General features: G+C 39.5%; 2 protein-coding genes across 2 annotated transcripts in view; both read right to left on the bottom strand.

Annotated features, from left to right (window-relative positions):
* Positions 1–1,273: 1,273 nt before the first annotated feature.
* ap2m1b (adaptor related protein complex 2 subunit mu 1b) lies at positions 1,274–18,471 on the bottom strand. The gene is made up of 12 exons (XM_026913881.3): positions 18,312–18,471; positions 15,412–15,527; positions 11,246–11,511; positions 9,418–9,500; positions 9,103–9,108; positions 8,837–8,972; positions 8,534–8,678; positions 4,913–5,035; positions 4,681–4,816; positions 4,137–4,234; positions 3,800–3,911; positions 1,274–3,116 (listed from the first exon to the last, which is right to left on the bottom strand). Exons 2-12 carry the CDS (start codon positions 15,483–15,485, stop codon positions 2,982–2,984), a joined length of 1,314 nt encoding a protein of 437 aa, XP_026769682.1. The 5' UTR covers positions 15,486–15,527; positions 18,312–18,471; the 3' UTR covers positions 1,274–2,981.
* Positions 18,472–19,677: 1,206 nt separating this feature from the next.
* LOC113526489 (segment polarity protein dishevelled homolog DVL-3) overlaps positions 19,678–27,400 on the bottom strand; it is a 45,259-nt gene continuing 37,536 nt past the window's right edge. The window contains exons 9-15 of the mRNA XM_026913557.3: positions 26,183–26,259; positions 26,012–26,079; positions 25,646–25,795; positions 24,661–24,792; positions 23,658–23,825; positions 23,033–23,269; positions 19,678–22,097 (exon numbers count right to left, since the gene is read on the bottom strand). Of these exons, the coding sequence (XP_026769358.3) occupies positions 21,772–22,097; positions 23,033–23,269; positions 23,658–23,825; positions 24,661–24,792; positions 25,646–25,795; positions 26,012–26,079; positions 26,183–26,259 (1,158 nt within the window). The 3' untranslated portion in view covers positions 19,678–21,771. The remainder of the gene's footprint in view (positions 22,098–23,032; positions 23,270–23,657; positions 23,826–24,660; positions 24,793–25,645; positions 25,796–26,011; positions 26,080–26,182; positions 26,260–27,400) is intronic.

Raw genomic sequence — 27,400 nt, forward strand, 5'->3', positions numbered from 1 at the left:
CGAGAGTTTAATTGGCCATCGATCCATCAGGCGGACCGTCCTTTGGCTTCCGTACCCGCTTAAAGATTGACCATGACGTCAGCCTAAACAAACACACAAATATACCTCTGCAAGAACAGCTTCCTCAAATCACCCTTCAACAGTATAAATATATTTCTTAGACCAGGGTTCTCAAACTGGGGTCTGGGGACTTTCATGGGTCCATGAAGCATAGCCAGGGGGTCTATGATTAACCCACCATTAATCAAGACATATTTATTATTGAGTTTTTATAGTTATTAACCTATGCCACTAGTCAGTTGAATGGAATGGGTTTAATCACAAGCTAATTTATAAATAGCTTAAACCTAATGAAAGTTTTAAAAAAAAAAGTGCTTATAAGAACTCTATATAACTCCAATAAATAGGCAAAATATCAAAATCATAAATATCAAAATCATAAATCTGTGAAATGTATTTACAGTTAAAGCGATCCTTGACAGAAAAAAGCTCGGAAACCCTGCCACATACTAAGATAAACATCTATCAATAGCTTCACAGTGAAACGATTAGGGTTACGAAATGTATTACATCACACAGTCTCATTGATGGCATAATATGAACGATGTCTGGCAAACTTACACACACACACTTTTAAAGGCAGATAGGTAGCTGCATTCATGTTTTCTAATTTCTGAGTGTTTTTAAGTCTTTAATGTTCTACTGGGTTCATGCTGTGTTTCCTCTGAATACCATACATGGCAAACAGAAAAGTTGTAACCCTTTCTTTAAAAAAAAAAAAACCAAAACACTAAACTTTCAGTTCCATTGTCTGTCCTATTGTGTAATTTGTACTTTCATTGGACAATGTGTGCCCTCATCATTTAGTTTCTTCTCCAAAGGCATTTTTGGAGAAAATTGATGATTAGAGAGTAAATAGTCCACTTCATTCACATTCATTACACCTGTGACTTCACTGCTTATGAAGTGTTATGGTATATTGGTGACGTGTGCTGGAGAATATCAGCCCAAAATGAGATCAAATCTGTGGTGTGTGTTACTCTGAGTAATCACCTGACACAGCTGTCACTGAATCTTCAGTCTGGGCTAGAAAGAAATCCTGCCCTGCTAGCCCATTTATATGAGCCGCTCCTGTGTACGAACACTGTAAAATAAAAACAAACTTTTTCCTCTAAGCAGACAGAAATTAAGGGATAGGTTTTATATTCAAGAGTGACTCATTTCCCAGAAAATATGGCATGCACAAGAAAAGAAACCACTCAAGTCACATTAATTCTTTTTTCTTTCTTTATTAGGATTAACAGGACGATCACAAAGTTACCAAATGAAGAGCACACACTGAAGCTGAGGGATCAAGCCCCACAGGACCCTCATCATCTCTCAGAGAGGTGCAGAACATGTGAAGAAAATCGTTTTTAGAAAGTGTGTAGTGTCGTTTGGATCACTGCAGCTTTAAGATTGCGATCAGAGAAAGAACTCGGCACTTTTTGCAGGAGCGCCGTTTAACCAAGGTGAAGTGGTGAAACCTCTTTTACTCTGCCTGTGTTACTGAATAGTGTTTTTTTTTTTGTGTGTGTGTGTGTGTGTGTGTGTGTGTGTATCAGACTGAGAGGATAGAGTGAGAGAAGCAGAACTCAGCTCAGTGCTACGTTCTACTATTTCTGACTGGGCTGAAAGAGATTCCTGGAAATCTTTCCTTGAAATCGGCGCTCCGATTTAGTTCCAAAGAAATTCCAATAGCCCGTTTTTTTTTTCAAAGCTGCACTCATTGCTGTGCCTCCACATTTGTGCCATAAAAATCTCAGAGTAAACTAGGGGAGGGGATATGGGAAGATACATATCAGTGCACTGGAGGAATCCCACTGGTCCGCCGTAAACATCTGGTAAACAACCTGGTAAACACGCTAGCACACTCGAGGGAAGAAGATTCCTGAGAGATGTTGGGGGACCCTCTGCTTACAGAGGCTCAGTCTCTCTCACACACATACACATAACCAGCCTGAATAAACCTCCTCTACAGACACGAAGCTGAAACATCAGCCTGGCAGGTCACTTCTTACCCCTTTATGGTGTATAGAGTTTGTATACACAGACACACAGCTGCATTTATTCTAGCAATAGTACTTTAAGATCATAGTTCCTCATTTCTGAGAATTTTGGTCACACAGATAAAAGTGAAACATCAGAGACCAAAGCAGACAACATTTCCTCATTATTATCCATATGAAAAACTATATCTGAAGCAAAATACTGACAGAGAGGAAGATGAAGGAGGATAAGTGATACAAGTTGGGGCAAGAGTATTGATGCATACAATAAAACACTGCCTACAAAACATGGACAACAGCTAACTAATACACTTGGGGATTAGGATTTAATTTAAAAAAAAAAAAAAAAAAAAAAAAGGAGGGAAAAACTCATGAATAAAAATGAAGGAAAGAGGGACGCACAGTTTAGCCGACTACACCAGAGCGGAAAATACAACCACACAAGTGGAAAATGATCTCGTGAGAAAGAGGAAAATGAAGCACTGATGAGGCCTGAGAACAGAAGCACAGGTTCACTGCTTATCGTTAAACAGAGAGAATAAGCCTAAATCCTCCATTAATCAATCAGCGAGGGGTCTGGAATGCTTAAAACGAAGAAGAATGGGTGGGCCCGATGGAAAGGGGGCCTCGTCTTATAGCAGGTAAGTATGCATAATGAAGCAAAATGCATCTTTCATATTATCAAAGATATCTAAACTTATTTTGAACCTTTTTCTGTTTTCTCCACTAGACATTATTTCTGAATGACCAATTATTATTTTCATCTTTCATTTTCGTTGTCAGTGTGAACACAGGAAAAGGGGAAGAGGAGGGGAAGGGAGGGAGAGAGATGAAGGGAAAGCCTCTTCTGCACCTCCTCCAGCGAGGTTCCACTCGTTCATCTCTCCTCGTCAGCCCCTCTCTCTCCTCCTGACTGAGCCGGAGGAGCCGCCGTTAGCAGCGGGTCTCGTAGATGCCGCTGCGGCCGATGTAGCGAACCCATTTAATCACATCGTGATCGCTGTAGTTCAGCTTCGGCTCAAACACCTTTAAGTAGCGCACCTTGAGTCCGGACGGGGCGAAGGGCACCTGAGCGAGAGCAAACGGAGTTTATCATTAGAACCATCGCAATACTAGGAATTGAGGTTTACACAGAAGCACCAGCAAAGCAGTATGTGCAGATCTTTCCTCATGGTGTGTGGATCATGTGTAACATTACACATGAACCCCTTCCTCTCTTCGTCACTGCATATAATTCCATATGTAATTTATTAGTTCTGATGTCTTGAACATTCTTCTAAAATAGGTAGAATAGTAAAAGAAACATGGTTAGGGATGTCCAAATATTTGACTGGTGCTGTACTATTGTAAATTGCTGATCACGAACAGTGAATCTTAAATTACGATCCTCACGAATTCCTAAGACCTGTCTACACATATACAGGTTTTATTATTTTTTTGTTTTTAAATTATCCTACCATCCAGAGGAAAACGCCATTTTGTGTCACTGATACTAAAGCGTTTTGAAAACGCCCTCTAAGGCAGAGATATTTAAAACATGGATTGCAAGCTTGTTGTGGTTTTGTGCGCGTTTTGAATGCGATAGGAATGTGACAGGACCTAAATCTTGCCTCCTCTCTCTTAAGCACTGAAACAGCATTATTGCAAAAACACCTACTGACTAAATAGTTATGATTCTATGCTAGAATCATATGCACAGCTGAATATCTTAATTTGTACAATGACGTTACACATCCGAGAACTAAACTGACCTCAAAGTTCATGGAGATGGGTGGACGAGCCCACTTCTTCTTGTCATTGGTGGGCAGCAGCTCAATCTCAGCACTGATTTGTGACTCCTTCATACCAGCCATCCTCTTGATCCTACACACACACACACACACACACACACACACACACACACACACACACACACACACACACACACACACACAGAGAGAGAGAGAGAGAGAGAGAGAGAGAGAGAGAGAGAGAGAGAGAGAGAGAGAGAGAGGACACACAGTTAAAGCAAACTGAAGGAATCTCCAGAAACAAGGGCTTGTTTAATTGGCATGAACAGGCAGTGAGCAGGCTGCAGGTGCAACTCACTTCCACACGATGGCGTTTTCACTGGCCTTGTACTTGGCTTTTCCCTTCATGCAGATCACCTGCACACCACTGGTGTTGAGTGGGGTGGGAATGCGCACCTAAGGACACACACAACAAATAATAACCATATTATATGTTCATGAAAAAATAGAGGAGGAAGAAGAGGGAGTAAAAAAACAAAAACAACAACAACAAAAAAAAAAACAACAACAAATAACGCATTGGTAACTGCTTGCCATCAATCACACTGCATCTTATTAAGTTCATGTCAATTACAGTCTTCACAAGGCTAAACTATAAGCTTCCCTTGATTGTTAGAAACATTAACGTTTGTAAATCTACTGCAAATTTAATCATCATGGACTACATTTTGGCCAAGGAGAAAATAATATAAATTTAATTTTTGAAGGAAAAAAATTCCTTTAAATAAATCTTTGGACTGTAACATGATTGGATTTGGCATATTCAGAGATCTAGTGTATGGGATATGCAACATTGTAATACTATTCAAGGGTTAGGAGTTGAGAAAACACCCCACACTCACCTCAATCTTCTGGGCCAGCAGTGACGGTTTGAAGTTGGACTTGATGACCACCTTCACCTCCAGCTTGGTGCGTCCCACCTCTCTTACCAGAGGAATGACGCGGAACGGCAGGATGATGTCCTTGGTGGTGCGATACCTACAGCAAGGACACGCACAGATGCGGAGAACCACTTAGAAAAGCACACACAATGACATATGGTGTGTGTACATAACAACATAAACATGTACAGACCTCATGAGCTCGTACTCTCCATCCGGTGGGATAAAGCTGATGCTGCGCTCCGAGTCAAACTTGCTGAGTCGCACACACTGGTGGAAGGTGCAGTCATCGATGGCTATAGACTGCTTCCCACTGCTGCAGGGCATACACAGGAGACACACACTCTGAATAGCAAACATTACTGCATGGCAGAACACAAGCCGTACTGCTTAAGGCAAAAAGTACATCTGTGTTTTGGGAATATACTGGGAAAACTCAAAGGCTCTTTCAGGCTCTATTACAGCTAGAGCTTGGGACTGATAAATAATGACATTTACTCATATAAAATAGGCACACAGTAATGCTATAGATGCTATTAAGGGTAATATATTACATATTAAATATCCACATAAGCATACAGAGTTTATGGACAGGGTAAAACTTGGGGTGGCTAGTGTTTCAAAGGAGAAAACACAAGAATCCAAGCGAGAAAAAAAATTCTCAAAAACAAATCTTTAATTATTCTAAAGTACTACTTTGTTTTCTGGTTGGTTTTGGTATTAGCCTAAAAAATTTTTTTTTCCTGTTTGTGCACTATATGATCAATAGTATGTGGACACCTGACCATCACACCCATACGTGGGCCTTCCCCAAACTGTTGCCACAAAGTTTGAAGCACACGATTGTATAGTTTTAAAATTTCCTTTGACTGGATGTAAGAGGCCCAAAACCGTTCCAGCGTGACAATGCCCCTGTGCACAAAGTGAAGTCCATGAAGAAATGGTTTGCCAAGGTTGGAGAGGAACAACTCGACTAGCCTCCACAGAGCCATGACCTCAAACCCTTTGGGAAGAATTGAAGCGCCAACTACGATCCAGGCCTTCCTGTCCTAAAATCTAGTGGAAAGCCTTCCCAGAAGAGTGGAGTCTGTTATAGCAGCAAAGGCGGAACAATTCCACACTAGTGCCCATGCTTTTTGGAATGGGCTGTTCAACAAGCACATATTGGTGGTCAGATGTCAACATACTTTTGGACATATATTGTATCTAGTTGTTGCAAAAATAAACATGAAGAAAAAAAAAAAAAAAAAGCATGAAAAACATGCCTACTAATGCTATATTCAGAAGCAGGAAGACATGGAGTCATGTCCAAATCAAATGTCTGCCTAGAATGCTGTGTTCTGGGTTCTTGCAGGTACCTTTGTGGAAACTGAAGTGCTTCGAACATGCCCCATGAATACTGCAACACTACACACATTGCAGACTTTTTTTTTTTTTTAATATATTAGTTGCACTATTATAATCATGATTACATTACTAAACAGCTGCACATGGCAATGATCTTTATGATCACAGTGAGCAGCGCAAAAAAAAAAAAAGTGACTTATAAAAACACGTGTATTCTGGACTATATCTATAGTGTTCTGGGGCTTGTGTGGAAAGTTTTACAAAAGTGAAGGAGAGATGTTTAAAATATCCACATATAAATAGCCAAATAAGGTTCTCACTTGCATAACTCTGTCAGAACTTAGTCAGACGCTCATGGGGGAAAAGAGAGATAACATATTTCCAGTAACATTCAGCACAAACTGCATTAAAACTGTTAAACTGCAAATCACTCCCAGATTGCACCTCTCTCACACGCTGCACACACGGCACCCCATACTACTCCCGTGTTTCTCTGTCTGATGTGGAGCATTCATTTCAGTGTTTTCTGTTTTTACTGCCTTAAAAAATAGTACAAATACCTGTACTGACTGTCAGATTATTCTGAATATATGTTTCTAATGCCATCATTCTGTAGCAGTTTGAATTTTAAATGAGCATGTGCTACTACTTGCTGAACACCGAGCTGACATTTGCAAAGCTTTTCCAGTGCGTTCAATATTTCTTTATATTAAATCTGTCAAAACAAGTGTGTGCAGCACGGACAGTTTAACTGCAGTGGAAACAATGACACTTGATTACATTTCCCCGTCTCGTGGCGGTTAACTGATTATTCATTCATTAATGCTTACACATTTTCAAAAATAATAATTAAGCAGAAGGCACATCCCTACTATTGAGACTTTAGATGGCATGACACAAACACACCTGAGGCTTTAGAAACTAATACAGGAGGATTTGTAGATGGATGACTGGGTGAGGAGTGAGAGGTACACTACCTGCCTCCTAACTCACTGCAGTCCAGCACAGAAAAAAAAACAAAAAACAAAAAAAAAACATGCAAATTACAAAATAAAAAAAAACACTAAACATGAAAACAAAAGACAAAACTCACTTACAGGAAAAACAGAAGACAACCATGCAGCTACAGTGCTCATATTCAACAGACAAAATTATACTTTTTACAGTGCAGTCCAAAAGTCTGAGTCCTTTGGAACATTTAAAACCTAATACACATAGCATTACTGCAAGCTGATAAATCACCATTATATTATTCTTTAGATGTTAAGTCTCAGGAAACAGTGCAAAATATTAAATATGATCATACGTATCTGAGAACTATCTAGATTTTCTAATGAGAATGAGTGAGTGATATCGCTCTGACTGACCCTGCCATTAAATGTATGCTCATTTTCAAGTGTTCATTTTTGCTGTCCCTCAGTGAGTAACACCTTTTAGCCAATAAGAGAACTGTTTGACTTGATGAACAATGAATCAAACTTACGTCTGCAGAAGACTGATACAAACAAACGAACAAACAAACAAAACGGTTCTTCTGAGTAGACAGGCACGTATGGTATTGATTTTTCATGAATTGTGATTTTCCATTTTTAAAATATTACGATAAATGTTTTAATCTTCCAGAATTGGCAGCCTAATAAATCCAGGAAATTCCACCCTTTCCGGTTTAAGGAGAGTGAGGGAGGCATAATAATATTACCAGCTGTGCAGTCGGAAAGTGTAGTAATCATGAAAACTCAGCTGGGTGGTGGCTTTGTAAGTGATTCTTTACAAATCAGTTGTCTCAACATGGCCGACATTTTCACTGCTTAGTGTTGAGCAGAAGAGCACCATTTAAAAACAAACAAACAAAACCAGCTTATTTAACCATCATCACTTTCTAACCATCATCACCATTAAAATGATTTGTGAAATGTTAGATTTGACACTTCATTGTAGGCCTGTTTAATTTTGGGTTCCTTTTTTTTTTTTCTTCTTTCGATCTTATGCTCAAAAATCAGAAAAATCCATTTCGACCATTCGCGATCGTAGTCAGGGAAGCCTTCTTTCTGCCACTTTCTTTAAACTTTCTGCCACTCTGGAGTATCTTCTGGAGTATATTCCATATTATCCCTCAGTTTTACTTCCACAGACAAACAAAAGCAAAATTTGTGGGCTAGGGGACTTTAACAAAACACCTAAACATTAACCCTTTAATCTCTAACACTAGCATACTCTGATTTTTTGCAGCCCTCCTATGCAAAATGTGCAATGATTGGCAGGTCTGGTAAATAAACTTAATCAGCGATAAACATCACTGGATATTGTGGCATTGTAATATCATGTTACACCGCACAAGCCTAGACTCAGACCTTAGGACTGAATTCTAAGTTTCATTTATGTAGTTTTTCATTCCAAGGTCAAGGATAAGTAATTAACAAAGCAATCCATTTAAATTAGCTCACAACAATCTAGTTTAGTGTCTCACCTCTTGCCTGCATCGTCAGTAGTGCCCCCTTTGCCCTGCTTGTCGATGACAATCTTGTCATTCATGCCGAACTTGCACTCTGGCATGCCGCTCAGGTAGCTCTTCATCACCACACGGCCTGAGACATGGGCGCTCAGTACCTGACCTACACACACACACGTACGTTACTAGCTATGCTATGGGCACACAGTGTACAATATACGCTGAACACCAAATGCACCAAACACAGCATACACCATTTATTGACACACACACCACCTCTAGAGCCCTATGTGCAAGTTCAGCAATAGAACTGAGTATTACCCTGGGGTGACATGAGCAGGTTCACACTCTCCAGAACATCCAGGAAGAGCTCGTTGCGACGGTACTTGATGCCCTCACGCCTCCATCCGATCTGCCCAGTCACCTGACTGGTGATCTGAGACTGCTCTTCTTTAGTCTGGAGGCAAATACAGAGGGACATGAAGTCAAATCATTTGTGTGACTGAAGAAGATTTGGATAAAACATTTTTAGAGAACGGTTAATTATTATCAGACACAGAAACCAGCCCTGTCACAGGTGTGCTTACATGATGCTGGAAGGCAAGTTGTCAGACCAGGCGATGGAGAATGGAGAGGTAAAGACAACAGAAAACATAAATCAAATCAGTTTATTTGCAGTGACTCAAGTAATCAACAGGGACAGACATCTACATCACGGGAAGAAGAACTGCAAAATGTCACCAAAACTTTGACTGAGAGTCAGTAGAGCAAACTAAGTATTTACACACCCTTAACCACATTTAAATAGCCCAATCAATACTGACCTGGACCATCTTAACTTGAAGTAATAAAACTGCCATCTAGTTTAAAATATGCAAAAAGTAATAACTGTATGCACTAACCTGGCTCTTGATGCCCTGCTGAGTGATGAAGGTCTTCAGTGCTCCGGTCTCAGAGTTTTGTGGGTATCCAAAGTCCAGGATCTCTACAGTAAGCGGAAAGAGCCAAGTAGACAGCACTAACTCATTACAAGCACAAAGACACACTAAATCAAAAAAATAAATAAATAAATAAAATAGAATAAAATAAAAAAAGTAAAATATATCTTCAGCACTTTTCTGACGTTTAAATAGTACTTGATCTTGCACCTTGATGTGATGTTCAGGAATGTTCAGGACGCTAAAAACCTTTATTACCTTAATATTAGTTTCTCATCCCTTTCAATTCTTTCATCCTTAGTTTTATTTTTTTTCCCTCCATGTGTTTGTGGTATGTTCACTTCTGGCTATCTGTGCCTTCCGCAAATAAATCCTGGCCCGAAAAAAGCTCTTTACGGAAATGCATAATTACATAAACCGGCCTAATGGGTATTCGCTGAATGATAATGAGCAGCACTGTTATAGTAGACACTAAACATCATCAGTTCGTCCACACTTAATTTATGATGAGGCCGCCTAGGTACGCCAGGATTTTAGGCTTTGTTTGTATTTCCGGAGATAACGATGGCCCCATTGGGAAAGCAGCACAAAGACAGCTGCTTATTTTGGACAAATTTCAAGGAGCAATGGAAGTGTTCTGCTCTGAGAAGGCAACCCCATTACTCTGGATGCCAAAGAAGCATTCAGTAGGAAAGGGAAAAAAAAACATAGCGCACAAAACTGTCTTTCTGATATAATACCATGATAATATTTTGTTAACCTTGTCAAAACCGTGATAAGGAAATCTCATCTCAACCACTTAGTTAATATTGTTGCAGGATCCCAGGATGTGTGAAGACGCTGCTCTGTCTGCGCAGTATTTTCTTTAGGTTTTGATTTTCTTATATACAAGTCATAAAAATCAAAACCTAAAAAAACCACAGCACGACAGAAACTCCAGCTGCTGCTTGTGGGAATAAGTGAACTCCTGGAATACTGGGTAAAAAAAAAAAAATGCAATATTCTGGAAAAGGAAACAGGCAAAAAGAGACTCAACAGTTACAACCCATAATAATCAACATCAAACTACTGGTTGTATTACACAGTGAGATATGTAGGTGTGTTTTCATGCAAATTAATTCTGTTGTTGCCTTTTAGTACAACATACTACAACACAGTACAACATATGGCCATGGCAATTCCTGTTACAGAAACTTTGTCCAAAAAAAAAAGCAAATCTTTCCATCACTCCTTACTGCATCATCTCTTTATCTTTATCACACAGCCAGATGTGCTTAATAAGAAGAAAGTATTAAGTAAGTTTTAGAAATTTAAAACTTTATTGGTGGGAAAGTAGTGGCCAATAGAGTTTTAAATTTCTAAGCCATTCAAGCTTCCAGAGGGTCAGTTAATAGTGGAGAGTTTAAAAACATACACAGTGGCTTATTTACCATTATTATTTACCATTTTTAAAATGAACATCCATTTCGAACCATTTTTGTAATGTTAAAAGCCTAAGGACTAGAAACACAGGTGGGTTTTAGAGCATAGGTCTCTGGGTGTAGTGCTGTTTACACGCGTTTCCACTTGATTTCCCAACAATTCACTGCCATATTGTTGAAACACTCTCCAGACATGCATTCTCGTTAGAGATCATCCTTGTCCTCATGAGACTAATTTATGCTTAGCCAACTGTTTCACTTTGATGTGTCAAGAGGTTTTCTTTGGTGAGATGCAGCTGATATAAGCTTTGAATTGTAAGAAGGTAATTGGGCACTGGTGAAAAATGAGGGGAAAAAGTGAGTCAGTTTACCGTCTAACAGCTCGTAGATCAACACAAAGTTGTTTTTGATGTTCTCCTCACTGATCTTGCCGAAGTAAGCGGTCATGACGTCGCACATCTTGTAGAGGAACTCGAACACCATGGCGGCGTTGACATTCTGCTTGGTGACTGCAGCCAGCCAGATGTTGGAGCGCTTGACATGGAAGAAACTGGTGCGTGCGATGTTGGTGACGGGCGAGCGGACCTGCTGGCGTGCGTGGATCACATTAACTCGGAATGCATCCACAGCATTCCTCCTGCAAAGAAGCATACACAAGCAGAAACTGATATCATGACACTGTAATAGAAGAAAAATCCTGGACCACCTACAGAGCATCAAAACAAACAGAAGGGAAAGGTGATGGGAGCTTCAACTGTACAATATCCTTATTAGAGATACCTCTAAATCTCTATTTTATAGCCATATTAATCGTTAACAACTCGCAAGTTTCACACTTTTCCCTTAAACCTGTGAGACATGTTGACGTTTTTTAGTACCTTATATTTAAAATAACGACTCTCATTTTTAAACCCAATGCTATTACTGCCATTTCACATTCACCGAGTCTGAGTCACGCCGTTGCACAACAGCAAAGAAAGGCAAACACTAACATGTTTTCTCTAAGACATGTGAAGCCAATCGTTGCATCTTTCTGAACTGCAGCTTATGCAATATCACAGAGCAATTAAAAGCACAATCTGTCCGATTTCATCTTCTGTTTAAGGCCAACTTTCAAACCCAGACAGCGGAGCCAATTATACTGTCTTGACTAGGCATTTATCAATGATATGAAAATGAGAGCAGAGAGTGGACTCTTATCAGGCTCATCTCTGTATGGAGTCTGTCCACACTACACTGACTGCTCTCTCAGAAAATCATTTTAATAGAAACCAGGGCTGCACAATATACTGAAATTATCGAAATATCGTAAATGTAAACATCGCAATATGCATATCGCAAGGGCTTAACTGAATGATTTTAACACTTCAAAAACTTACGAAAAGTCAAAGTTTCAGGGTGATGCAGATAGCAGAGAATGCTTTCTTTCCCTCAAAAGGACATGAAACATGTATGCTGGTATATTTATATACCATATATATATAAATAAATATAAATAAAAGCACACACACATATATATATATATATATATATATAATTTAAATTGATTTATAGCAATATCGTGCCGCATATAGCAAAGTTTTAATATTTAACAAGTTATTGCATTTTTCTTCCACATTGTGCAGCCCTATTAGAAACTGTTACAGTGCAACAATTGATTTCCGTTATCATTTTCCACCAAATTCTGCCTCAGAAAATTCCTGCATTTTATAAGCATATGATAAACTAAAGACTTAATTCAATTAAAGAATTTAATAAATCGATAATTGGTAAACTATGAACTATATGCAAGACCATGTGTACGATCTCACACCATTACAAATACATAAAGAACATAAAAAGATTTTTTGTTGTCCACATTAATGAAAGTTATTTCCAAGACCTTTAATTTAAAGCAGCAATAACAGTCTTACCATCATCTAAATGTTTTCTCTGCTCCTCTCATCCACTACCTAGCAATGCTGATAGGCGGGAACTAACTGTGTGTCAGCACTGATGGAAATGACAGCTCGCTCTCTGGAGCAGCAGGAAACGCAGCAGCATTTATGACGTTTGGATTAACGTGCTCTGCTAGAAGATTTTTTCATTAGACGTATCCTTAGCAGGTGTGCTGTTACACCGGGATAATGCATGTTTGCACAGACTTCACGGCACATCACCGTGTCCCCAATCCTCAGATGTTTCATGCAATTCTGCTGTCCGCTCAGACATTTGATGCAACCCTAACTGTGACTAATCTTCCACAGAACAGTTTTTAACCAAATATCACTGCACTTCACTATTTATTTCAAGTTCATAGAGCACAGGAAATTAGGTTTTTATTTCTGTAACAGAAGATAACAATTTTTTTTTGTTTATTTAAAAAAAAAGAAAAAAGCCCAGACTGATGGAGCAATCTATAAATTGATGAAGTGTACACAGGTCATAAAATGTGAGATCGTCAAATTAAACAAATCCTTACAACACTTACTTCACACCCTCATCTATTTCTCGACGACCCATTGAAATTAAGTCATTGTGATTTTGTTATAATGTGGAATATACACTTCAGTCATTTCGCTTGGACTCCTGTGCGATTAACGAGAAAAGAAAACACAAGGCATCTCAAAATCTAACCTTCTCTTCATATCATTTGTTGTCGCACATAATCACCCTGAATGGACCTCCTCCATTCTGCCTTAAGAAGAGATTAGGGCCATTAACACATCCACCTTAAGTGTAGGTTTTCATGGTCACTCAACTGTCTACAGTGCACCATCATATACTCAGCGTGTACACGTACACACACACGCACACACACACACACACACACACACACACACACACACACACACACACACACACACACACACACACACACTTGGGCTCTGCGACAGCCAACAGTGATTTACAGAGCAACCGTAGCCATAGCAACCCCGTCTTGAACAGCGTCTGGGACTTTTTGAGCGTCTGGGTTTTTCTTTTTCCTTTTTTTTAATATTATGTTTAAACCGACTTTTTTAAATGAAAGTGATATAGAAACGATACTGGTGACGCTCTCTGATTCAAAATGAATTGACAAGAGCTCTATGCAAAGAAATAGATTTAACGCCTCACTCCATTTTTGCTGATATAGAGAGGTGGAAGTGTGTGTTTAAATGTGTATGTGTTAGACAGTTTGAATCCTGCTGGACTTCAGGCTTTCAGACTGAGAGACGTCATGAGTGTTGAAAGCAGAATGGATATATTCACACAGAGACGCCGTGCGCTGGGATGACATTTTCATCTCACATTACTTCCTTAATCCCTGATCATAGTTCGTATAATAATTTAATTTACTACGCTACCAATCAACGAACCAAACCTTTAAACCTTAGAACCATGGTTCTCATAACCAGGGGGTCTGTGATTTGTAAATTCAGTTACAGTGGTGGAAATCATTAGTTATTGTTACCCTAATATCATCAAAGTTCAGAGTTATAGTTAATATCCTACCTGATTGGTCACTTAAACTGACAAAACTAAGCAGGTTTATAAAAATATTAACGTTAATCTAATGACAAATAAAAACGTGTTGTGTGTGTGGAAAGTTTAGGAATAATAAGCTGTATGATTCCCAAACATTTATTCCAGTTAAAGGAGTCCCTGGCTAAGAACAGTCTGGGACAGATGTCCTGATGCTGAATAAGACACAATCCTCAGCTCAACACGGTGCGTGTTGAATATCCTGATATACGCTGTATGATTAATTAGCAGTCTGTCCATGGCACTGAAACAAACAAGGGTTAAATAAAACAGTAATATACGTTAACGATGAAGGAATTAAGGAAATGGATGGAAAGCAGACAGAGCAGGACAAAAAGACAGAAAACGCTCCCACTATCTGGCAGGACATGTCAGAACATTTCCTTAGATAAGCGCACACACGCACACACACACACACACACTCTACATCTCTCATATGTACCTCCACCAGGCAAGCCAGATCTATACCGACTGTTTTCAGCTGAAATGCAGCGTTAGAAAAAAAAAGATTTACTAGAAAACAGCCCATGATGACTAACAATATCTAAATTATGTGGAAAAAACTACCAAAGAACAGCAAACAAAAAGAATTTGAATGCATATCAAACAGAATTCGCTACTGCACCAGATTAGATTTGACGTGTCTAATCCGATCCACTGATGTAGATCTGATGCATGCTGCTTGTGGGTGGCGATGACTGACAGCACACACATCACGCACACAAGCACAGACTGGCTTTCAGCTCGTTTACTGTGATGATGACGAAAAACCAGAGCAGTTTCTGCCTGCACTCAGAGCTCTGATCATGTCAGAAATGAAAATGTAAAAATAAGTGCTTCCTTAAAAATAACCATGACGCTAGAATGGAAATTAATGTAACACTGTAAGTAACACGTACAATGACTGAACGGAAAAAATCTCCCTTCACCCAAGCTCAAACCAAAAAGCCCACCGTCTGCCTGTTTACATCATCGTCTCCTCTGAACCTGATCATAAATCTCACGCTGAGGAAGCAGGCGGATCGGCCCTCACCCTATGTCATCGCGGTAGACGCGCGAGATCAGCACCTCGCCCTTGTGGTTGTAGATGAAAAGTCCTCCGATCATGGTGGCGCTCTCTCTCAGTGTTCCAGTGCCATGGTGAGAACTCTGGAAGAAAATAAGGTTAAAGACAAATCAAGACAGAAGGCACAACAAAAACACAGAAAACACACCAAAGCAGTAATAACTGTGTCACACTGTGATGCGGGTGTTTTATCCCACATGCTTATTTGCATGTGCATGGAATACATAACACTCAACAGCAAAACTTTGTAGTTTCATTAATGCAAATACTAAAGAAAGATATGCAAGATGGCACATTAACACATTCTCATACCAATAACTGTCTCATCTCGCATTATGGTTAATGATACAATTTTGTATTGTTTGAATGCAATTTAAAGAAACAGTTCCTTTAACAGAAAGTGATCTTTGGGGCAGATATTGCACTGTAAATGGATTTCTGTATATTTTTTGTCCAAAACGCAGAGCCTTGGATGGTCGACTGCTCGGCTGACTCTCCCTTTCTATTCAAACAAGAGGAGTGACGGAACTTTGAAGTATCCCTGATAATAATATTGCCTGCGCTAAATATGACAGAAAGATTACCGTCGTATTCGCCAAGATCATGAGCACAAGCCTGAGCAAGTCGAATTTCATTTCTAAAAAACATCTATCGTGATTATGGATTTGGAAATCTGGTGTCATGCTGTTTCCCTCATAATCTCCTCTGAAGCTAATGACAAGGAGCACAAGAACATTTTAATATGAGAACATTCTGTAAATTTATCTAAAAATAAACCCAGTCTGCAAATACAGCAGTCCTAACTACACTTACCAAGTACAAACGTTTTCACGTCACTAAAGCTACCAACTAGTTAGGATTAACGCAGCACTAATGCATAATTCATCATAACACAGTCATGCTGCCATATTACCTAAATCTTTAAGGGCACTTTCACACCTATTAGTCCATTTACCGAGTCAGAATGAGAGCAAACTTTCATACTTTTGGTTTGTTTGGTATTTTGTTTAGACATAATTTTGCACAAAAAAAAGCAAAACATCGGCTGAAGGGTGTGTAGGGCTGAAAACTTTCCTGCTTTCATTGGTCAGAAAAACAGCGATGGGAAAATGCCAAGTGTAGAAATTATAAAAAATCACTACAGATGGGGTTCATACGGGTTATAAAGGAAATGGTGTATATTATAATGACACACAAATTGACATAAATGGAGCAAACAAGCTTTTCTGGGAGATCATATATTTATATGTATGACATGTGATTGTGAAATGGGCAGAGCTTAAAGTCAAATTCACTTTTAGACAGCTTTCAGATAAAGTGGTGGTTGTGGACAAAAAAACAGTAAACAAAAACATTTTTCTGGCGAGTTTTAATAGGTTTATTGCTACAGTTTAAGAAAAGACATGTTATAGAGTTTCAGATTTTTTTGAAAATCTGAAAAATGACTGATGTGACCAAAACGGTCGTTTCTGTAGTGTCTTGACTTAAGTGGATTTCTGGTACAAAATTATTTTCACACACACAGATAAAGATTGAAAGAAAGAAAGAAAAAAAAAAAGATTGAAAAACACTGCAGGATTCCTTTAAGATCTACACGCCTTTGTGTGTGCGCTCCTCTATAGCCTCTCCTTTGAGAAAGAATTCAAAATACACTTTTAAATTGTAAACTAGGAGACGAGAGCGAGCAGACGCAGACACACACTCACACACACACACACAACCTAAGAGAGTAAAATAAATAAATAAATGAGCCTGTGTTGTAAACATGTAGAATCTGAGAATGCAGTGCAGTCACTGACCTTGAACAGCTCTTACTGAAAACCATGAATTCATCTTCAGGGCTTATTGTGGGACAAGAAATTAACTGTTCATTCATAAGTCCTGACATGTTTATATATTTATTAAGACTGAATGGACTGATTTTTTTTTTGATTGATCCATTCATGTGAGTGCCACCAGAGTCATAAAAATTCTGTAATTACAACATTAACCACATTACTGCACAAAATCAGTCACTTTTATAGGTTAAGGTCAAAGCTTATATAAAGATACACAAGAGATATTCCCCTCACACTTACCTCAAGGATTCAGTCAGAAATATGTAATATACAAAATGACCATTTGGCTCGTAGAAGAAGAATTAAAAGTAATTAAAATTTAGGGGGAAAAGGAAGAAAAATTTCACATCATATTTCACTAAACTGCAGCATCCAATATGTCTGCCGCTAAAAACCGGCCTTTCTGGGGCTCAATCCCGAACAGACATTTAGTGCACTAGATAGAGCGCAGAAAGGGAATAATCCTCTACTGTGTATGTAGTGCAGAAATGTTCAAAAGCTGAGCTGTTTAGGATACAGCCCATGAAAATGTGTACTTCCCTAAAATAACGCTTAAGTATTTCAGTCATGGTGTTTTTAAATTTTCTTAATAGGTACTATTGTCGATACCAACGAGTGATGAAATTTTAAAAATGATTTACATTAAAAAAATAATAATAATAATAATAAATAAACCGGGGTTGAAAATTGTTGAAATGTCTGTCGAGACTGGAGAAAAAAAATATCTGACCAGCACACCACTGCAGGGCGACTGGCTAGCTGCCTACAGACATCACGATTGACGTTTATTTGAAAATAATACTATATTTCTTAGATATCAACCATAAACAAAGAAATGTATAAGATAATCCATGGGTTTGTGATATCCCAGGTTAAACACTGTCAAAGCAAACTAGCCGATGTTACAGTTTTACAGACTAGCTAACGTTACTAGCCGTAGCTAAGCTCGGCTCGTTTGAATTGAATTTCTGTCACGACACTCTTTCAGTACATTATAACCAAAAGCCAAAAATAACTCTTAAAACTTACCAGGTGACTGTCTGACTGCCACGAAACCGGGCCGGTGTCGCCCAAAGAGCCGCAGCTACAAAGCTCTTGTTATTCAGTGAGCTCTGGTACACTATAGCGGTCACTGATCAGTCATTCTATTCAAGATGGCCGACCGCTCCCTCCTCACCAACAGCGGTATTTTTTACACACCCGTATTTTCGTCGAGTCCACATACTGCTCCGCGATTGGCTGTAAGGACACGCTGACAAGCCGTCACAATCCTATTGGAGAACCGGGATAATAATAGCCAATCGTAGAGGAGGAGGCGGGATCAGTCGGAATATGGATGGAGGGAAAAACGCCTTCAGTCAGCTGACCCGCTGTATAATGACGTCACGTGCAACCCAGTAGGAATACAAAAACGTTGTGAAGTCAGGTTTTCGGATTAATATGATAATTATTCTGTTTTCATTTTAGTCTAATGTTATAAATGTTAGGGGAAAAAAACATAACCCTTTCAGAAAATCCGGTTTGTGTGCATTATTTTAAACAGTATTAGAAGAGCAATGAGGTATAGCTGGACAGAACAAAAGATGAAAATGGGTGGTGATGAGGAAATATCTTTACATATACATATTATCATTCCTTTATTCATTCATTCATCTTCAGTAACAGCTTTATTATTGGTCAGGGTCCGGGCCTACCCCGGGTACGCTGGTCACAAGGCTGGAAAATACACCCTGGGCCGGAGAATATACAGGGCATCATGCACTCACACATCCACATCTAGGGGCAATTTGGTGTAAACAGTACACCTACTGGCATGTTTTTGGGAGATGGGAGGAAACCAGAGAACCCCGAGGAAACCCAAACTGGGGGAAGAACATGCCAAACTCAACATAGTTTAAGCTCAGGCTTAAACTGGGAACCCTGGACCCTGTGAGTGAGGCGGCAATATTACCCATACCAACCTGTGTGTGTGTGTGTGTGTGTTATACACCAATCAGCCATAACATTAAAACCACTGACAGGTGAAGTGAATAATATTATCTCGTTACAATGGCACCTGTCAAGGGGTGGGGTCTATTAGGCAGCAAGTGAACAGTCAGTTCTTGAAGTTGATTTGTTGGAAGCAGGAATAATGGGCAAGCGTAAGGATCTGAGCGACTTTGACAAGGGCCAAATCGTGATGGCTAGACGACTGGGTCAGAGCATCTCATCTTCATCTGGGTCAGAGTGAGGTGGCAACATTACCCATACCAGCACGTGTGTGTGTGTGTGTGTGTGTGTGTGTGTGTATATATTATATACATGCTCATATATTAAAATACTTACCTAAAATGTATTAGCTGATACTTTGGACACAGTGACACATTGAAATGACAGATTCACCAAACACAACATGTAGGCAATAAAACTATGTTTATAAATAAAAACAATTTGTTTTTGGCATAAAACAGTGTACAGCGATTATTAAAATTGAACCATTTGATACTAAACAGCATCAGTTTCTAATCATTAAAAACCTGTGATAAATGTATTTTGGAAAAAAAAAAATAATGAGTTTACAGAAATACAAAGAATCGTTAGACTGTAAAAATACAGGATGTTAATGTTACTGATAAAACAACAGACAGATTTATGTGATGCATTGCTGTTGGAAGAGTAAGAAAGAGACGGACATAGAGGGGGTCACAGGTTTGCCTCCCAGTCTGTAGTTCAGTCAGTTAACTAACAAATTAAAAGTGATTAATTTTACATTAACACAATCTCTTCTCTGCAAAATTAAACCCAGATTAATAATTGACTTATTTTACTTTTTAAAATAAAACATAAAGTGCACAAAGTGGTGTGCATTTTTAAATTTGACATGTTACACATTAAACTAATAAATTAACATTGTTTAGACGTGTGCTAATATTTAGATATATACAAAGCCAGTGACTCCTTTGTGGATGTTTTGGGTCAAATCCTTCTGAAAGAACACACAGTAAACCTGGAGATTTTTTTTTTAAGTTATGACAAGTTTTCAGTTATTTCAGTTAGGGTTTCAAGTTTCATTTATTTCTGTTAACGTGATGAAAAGTGTGTGTGGACGCATGCTTAGTCTGGATCCAAAATGATCTCTCTGGCAACCAAATAAATAAATATGAATCCCAATTTCAGTAACAACTCATGAATGGTTTTTAACCAGTATTTAAATTACACTGAAGCTCCTAAAATAACAGAACATTCTTAGTTGAAATGTTTGCTAATGACGCTCCCAATCTTTGTGGCGTGAGTGTGTCCCTGTTCTGCTAAATGGAAAATGTACACAGTCTACTGCACATATTGTTATTTCAATGTCCAAAATGTATTGTGATATTGTAATCAAACCCAGGAAAAGATGACACAGTGATTCTTCCTCTAGTAGGAACTTAAATTCTGAGAGTACAGCATTGGGAATCTCTAATATAGTTGTCTTCTGTTCATCAATCTGCTGATTCCCTGTTTTGGATAAAGTATTAATATTTGGACAAATGATTGATGATTGTTTTTAGTGACATTTAAATGTTCCCAGTTTTCTTGTAGGCAAGTTGTGTGCTACATTAAAACTGCATCTATAAACAAATACCTGGTACTAGCCTCATTTTAAAGCAAAGCTAGTCAATGCAGTCACGGTTTTGGGTAATAAAGAAACTCGCACTGAGAACACTGTCGTCTTCACAGCTACACTAGATGTCCTTCTTTGAATGATGACAGGTTCTTAGCTAAACACAAAGACACGCCTCTTCACAGCCTGGGATGGATCTTTGTGTCAAATTTATGTTTAACACAACTAGACATGACATGACTTTCCTCCATATAGCTTCATAATACAGTAAACACCTTAGACCCCCGTTGGTCTTTAAGAACAAATAAGGGGCCTCTGGCTGGAACTAGCACCCCTGAGACCCCACTGTAATTAAAACACTGTTTTTACCCCCTCTCTTTCCCACTCTTCAGAGAACATACAAGAAGACAAGTCAAATATAAAACAATCGTCTATAGTTTCTCATGATAGCATCTTTTTTGAATTGAATTGTTATGAAATTATTTCACTTCATCCTTTAAAAGCAAAAGCCACAGAGAGAGGCGCTACCTCCATCTTCCCTCTCCCTGGTCTCTGTTTGTAGTCTTTGATAAAAACGGCTCTTGATGAGGTTAAGAAACTGCAAAAGGAAGAAGGCAGACAGAAATGCAGGACAAAAAAAATAAAAGGACACCACACAGAAAGTATTCACGCCACTCTGAGCCCATCCCTCTATCCCACAGAGCTTCTGCAGGACACAGGGATATGAGCTCCATCCATCCCAGTCTTCTTCACTGAAGAAAGTACAAGCCACAGGACACAGGAGGGACAATGCAATGGAACACTTGGCACCCCTTCCCTTCATCACTTACAAAGGTAACTAACACATTTTCCAGAAATCTCTCTATCCACATGAGTGTCAGGTGTCTATCAGTCACCTGAAGTGCATCACATGACATCCACGAAGAACTCGCTGGGGTTGCCCATGGCCATGCGGAAGGACTGGCGGGACGCTGTGAGTTCGGGGGGCATTGATGCCAGGTCTCGGCCTGGTGGAGAACCCGGTGCGGCAGCTGCAGGAGGTCCGTACGATGAGTTTTGGCCTTGTGAGAGAGCGCTGTGGGCACTGTGGATACTGTGCTCACTAGGGGGCGCTGCTGAGCGCTCACTAGGTGCCTTCTCTCTTTTCTCAGTCTCGCTACCACTGCCGCCCGACTTTGTCTCCAACGCACCAGCCTTATTACCACTGCGGTTTGAACCGCTGCTGCGACTCCCTATGAATGAGAAACAAAGGAGAAGAGAGGAGCACAGGACATGTTAGTATTAGTGTGAGTAATGTGTAAGGATGCAAAAAAAATGTATGCAGAAGAGGACAGTTAGCACTTTCCTCCAAGTGTAAAAAAAAAAAAAAAAAAAAAAAAATACAGACTTCCTTTAAAAACCCATGCCAATGACAGAATATTCTAAATTTGATTATCTGATTACTGTATTTTCTAGACTTTAAAAAGATTACAAATGTCCTTTTCTTCTTGAGCAGGTGACATCCATGACATCCTGGAGGGAGGAAAATTGGCTGTGCTGTTTAGCATGCTCTCTCTCCCCTGTCAATCACAGCGACACTAGCCAATCATGGGTGTCTAAGACATTATCGAAAATCAAAATCGCAATTTCTAGACGTGTGGTTCATACACCGCATTAGGTGCGATTCACCCGATAAGTGTGCAACCCCTTAAATAACATAAATCGTAAGTAGACTGGCAATGTAAAGTCTAGCTTGACTCCACAGATGTGAACAGTAGCCTAGCTGACCTATGAGAGGACGAGTTGCTGCTGTCACGTGAAGGAAGCAAACGCTAATTAGCAGCAAAGATGGCGGAGGCTAGAATTACTGAGCCTTTTCCAACAAGCGATTGCGAATCTAACGAAACAAGTGAAGACCTTACAGCCAAACGAAACTGTACATCAAATGTCTGGAAATATTTTGGTTTCAGGAAGACAGACACCCTTCAACAGCAGGTGATTTGCAAAACATCTTGTGGTAACACTATAAACATTTACGGTACCATAAATCGCAATATGATCAATGTTTAGCTAATAGGAATAGAAGAAAAAAAATCGCATGTTAAATCGAAATTGCAATGCTTGCAAAAACAATTAGATTTTTTTTTTTTCCCTGAATTATGTAACCCTAGTTGATATTCAGTCTCACCTTCACTGTGTGGGCTGCCGGCGCTGCCTCCTCCTCCTCCTCCTCCTCCTCCTCCTCCTCCTGTGTAGCTGTAGGCTTGCTCTTGCACAGGGTGGGGACTGTAGGGCTGAGGGAGGGGGTACTGATAGGGGAAAGCAAAGGGCCACGGAGCAGCTCCTGGGTGGGGCAGGGGGGCAAGAGTGTCCTGGTCAGATGCACTAGAGCCGTCATGATCATGCAAGGAGAGATTAGCCATATCTGAGAGAGAGAGAGAGAGAAGGAGAGAGAGAGAGCATACTGAAACCATAATGACTCATAATAGAGTATTTTATTAGTGTTGTTTTTGCTGTTGTTCTTCTTTCGGCTGCTCCCGTTTGGGGCCGCCACAGCGGATCACTGCTCCACATACTTGATTTGGTACAGTTTTTATGCCGGATGCCCTTCCTGATGCAACCCTCCCCAATTTGATCCAGGCTTGGGACCGGCACTGTTCAACCCCAGTGGCTGGGCTTGGTTCTCAAACCCCGGCCATTGGCCTAAGCTTTAGTCCTCCAGGGACCCAGAGTATTTTATTAGTGTAAAATGAGAAAAAACCCCAGAAGATATACAAACAGCCGTGGAAAAAGACAAAGGGGATGAAACTCACTGCCACAGAGGTCTCCAAAGATGTAGTAGCACTGCTCGGAGAAGGTGATTTTGTTGACAGTGTGGCGAATGTAGCCAGCCTTCAGCAAGTTGCTCGCGTACTTCCGTGCTTCACGTCGGTCTGTGAAACCTTCCACGTGATGATAGAGCCAGTCCACCACATCTGAACCTGGGGAGGAGAAAAACAACAAACACACCCTTCCAATATAAACACTGTACTCTATCAGTTTACAATACACACAGGTTAGTGCTGAAAACCATACGGACACTATAGCACTATACTCATACTAAAACTAAGGGTACATATAAGGGGGTTTTACACTGTTTAACTGGGAATAAAAAATAAGAATAATAACATTTCCTATTCCAGCTAGTGGAATGCTCCACTGGTCTACATTACAGTTCAATCAGAGATCAGTGATATGTGATGTTTAGGCTTATACCCCTGCGCTACTGAATTCTCAATTCTGATTGATTTGCGGTTTTTTTTTGTTTGCTGCATTTTTTTTTTGTCTTAATAACTACAATAAAGAGAAGAAGAGAGGCTGGTTACAGAGCGACTGTTTGTATCTGTTATAATGTAAGGAACTAACTTGTCTTGTGGTCATTCCACAACATTAAAGGTAACTACAAACAGATAAAACATGCAGTGAAGTTCTTTGATAAATTAAAAAAAAACTTTTGTGTTCACAAATTGATGTGTTATAAGAGGAATAAAAATGCTTCGAGACATGCTGTTATTGAAAAATAATCACCAAATAATCGTGCTGGTAGGAGTAATTCTGCTTCATATCACATAACCCCATAATTGAATTGAATTATCAAGACCCATTGTATTATATTCCTTACATAATAATTTTCTGGAAAATTATCAGCCTTTTTGGATACAAAAAAGCCCCAAAGCTTTAGAGATTTCTCATGTGCCTAGTCTGAGTGCCTAATGTCAGTGTGAGTTTTTCCTCATTACTTAATCCCCACGGTGGTGCATGAGATTGTGCTGTTACCTATAAAGGCATTGGGGATGGTTATTTTCAGCCACATCCTGTCTCGCACCTCCAGCCCTGATTCTGGAGACGCCATTGCTTTAGCAACAGTTGCCATATCGCTGTGAATGGACAAGTGGAAGTCCTCGAAGCCTGTAAATATTAAGAGCAAAAAAGTTAAGAGAGCAACAGGCTTGTGGGTGAAATGAGTCACTGGGAGGAACTTTAAATTAAAATCCAGAGTTGTGGAGCCTTTATCAACAAATTTAGGTTCAGTATGAATCACCATAATGAGTCATAAACTTTAGAACTGCCTCTGTGGGGCTACGTTTTAGTCTTTTGAGATCCATTGCGTCAGATGTTTATGAACATCGTTGTCATTATCACTGTGAATTGTTTCTCAGTAGCATTTCAAGGCAACTGGCTTAGAGTTCTAACCTTGAAGACGCTTCTGAACTAATGATGTGATAAAATGGCTTCCTCACTGATTATGGCATCCTTCAGCTGGATGTTTTATGCATCTTAAGTGCCAGGATTTTCAGATGATCTGTATCAAGGTGATACAGAGTGTAAATATAACCAAGATACATTACTCAAACCACTTCAGCCTGATGTTATTCCAGTGTAAATGCAAGTCACATTTGACAGCCAAACCTGCTCCCAATACATCATGACATAATGCAGGAATCTGTTTCCACAGATCTTCTCTTCCGTTTGTCCTTACATCTAATCTGATCTATGTACCATGTATGAGCAGCTTCAACCAGAGTCACCGCTCTACCAGTCTTAACAGGAATATTTTAGCATGAAAAATTCTTTTTACAGATTTCTCTGTACTGCAAAAAGAATGGAAAAGCAGTTTACTGGAAACTCACTTATAACGGAAGTCTAAGGGTGTATCTAATCATTTATTTAAAACAATTTATTTAATGGCAGGTGATGGCAGCCCGGTAGACGGCCATGAATCAGGCATGGTGTATTACAGTGAGGAAGGAGAAACACTTACGTTCAGTCTCTGGAATGGAGCTGGTGATGGAGGAGCTGGTGGAGGTGATGGTGCTCATGGAAGGACTCAGGCCGTACACTGGGTACGCCCCCGTCATCGCAGCCGTGTGAGACACCCAGGCAGCGGGATCGATCGGGCGGATTGGCTCACCTGAACAAAAAACACACACTCTCAGACAAATATTCATGAAATATCTGACAGCCTAGTTGTTCGGACCACCTTTCCACACTCCACTTAGTATCTAGTAGCACAATGGTGATTACTAAAGCCAGTGAGTTAGAAAAGCTGACACACAATAAGACTGAAGATGTTCATTTTGAGCTTATTACACATTTATGTGAATATTACACATTTATGACCACTCACTGCGAGGCAAGGTAAAGCAGCTGCGGGGATTTGGGTCCCAACACTTAGCCACAGTCAGCGTGATAGGGCTGTGGAAAAAAAAAAAACCCACACACCCGTCCCTTCAGTCAGCACGCAGTCCCAACACACACCAACAATGCTACAGTTCTGCAGTGCTGATGTGTCACTTACCCTGGTTTGTGCACTATTTCTCTCAAGACTCTCACAGCATCATCATTGCTCATGTTCTCAAAGTTAATGTCGTTCACCTAAAACAAAGCAAAGACAAATAATGATCACTTATTATTAGCATACAATTTCACAAGGAAAACTTTTTTCAGTCTAACAAACTTTAGCATCATAAATATACAATATTAAATATTTATAGAAAAATATTTCAACATACAAAATAAATCATAACTGGTATTATGCCCAGAAAGAAAGGATACTAAACTGTGCCATTCCTGGTAGTCTCGTCTTTTTTTCTTTACCTTTATTATGTATCTTTCACCTAGAAATATGGATTATACAGTACTGTACTTTTAAAAAGATTTAAGGTCTATAATTGACCATAATTATCTTTTTGTTTAGTAATTAAGCTTAGCTTAGTAATTAAGTTTAGCTTTGAAGGTACACTATATGCACCTTTCCAGGTAAAACATAGATATTAAAGGTACAAAAGATGTATACTTGATGGTACCACCCCAGGGACAAGAAAATGGTACCATTTAGTAGCCATTTTTCTGATAAAAATGAAAAATGAAAAAAGTGCTTCGAAATCTTGAGTGTCTCAAAACGTTCACTCAGTTTATCAGCATGTTATCAATCAACATGCCTGCGATTTTATGTATTTGATTTTAATTTTAAATGACAAAATAAGATATGACCAAAAATCATTTGGTGGTGGATCATTCCCAACACAGCGGTGACAGTGACATGGTAGTGTGTTGTGGTGGTATGAGTGTATCAGGTACAGCAGTGCTGTCGGGATTTGTATACACTGTGCACATATTGTCCATGTTAGACATACACTATATGGCCAAAAGTTTGTGGACACCTGACCTGTTAAGGCTTTCCACTAGATTTTAGAGCATGGCTCTGAGGATTTGCTCATTCAGCCTCAAGAGGATTAGTGAAATCAGGCACTGATGTTGAGCGAGGAGGTCTGGGGTGCAGTCGGCATTCCAATTCATCCAAAAGGTGCTCAGTGGGTTCGAGACGTCCTATACAACTGTGCGCGTCCAACTTTGTGGGGAAGGTCTACATATGGGTGTGAGGATCAGTGTGTGTCCACAATCCTTTGGCCATATATTGTATTTTGTTAGTCAGTTTCTGACCATAGAACTGCTGTTGATTGAATATTTTGAGACTGTTTGTCAGCCCAACAGTGACACTGAGGTGTATAAAATG

Source organism: Pangasianodon hypophthalmus, chromosome 6 (assembly GCF_027358585.1).
Source record: "Pangasianodon hypophthalmus isolate fPanHyp1 chromosome 6, fPanHyp1.pri, whole genome shotgun sequence".
Taxonomy (NCBI): domain Eukaryota; kingdom Metazoa; phylum Chordata; class Actinopteri; order Siluriformes; family Pangasiidae; genus Pangasianodon; species Pangasianodon hypophthalmus.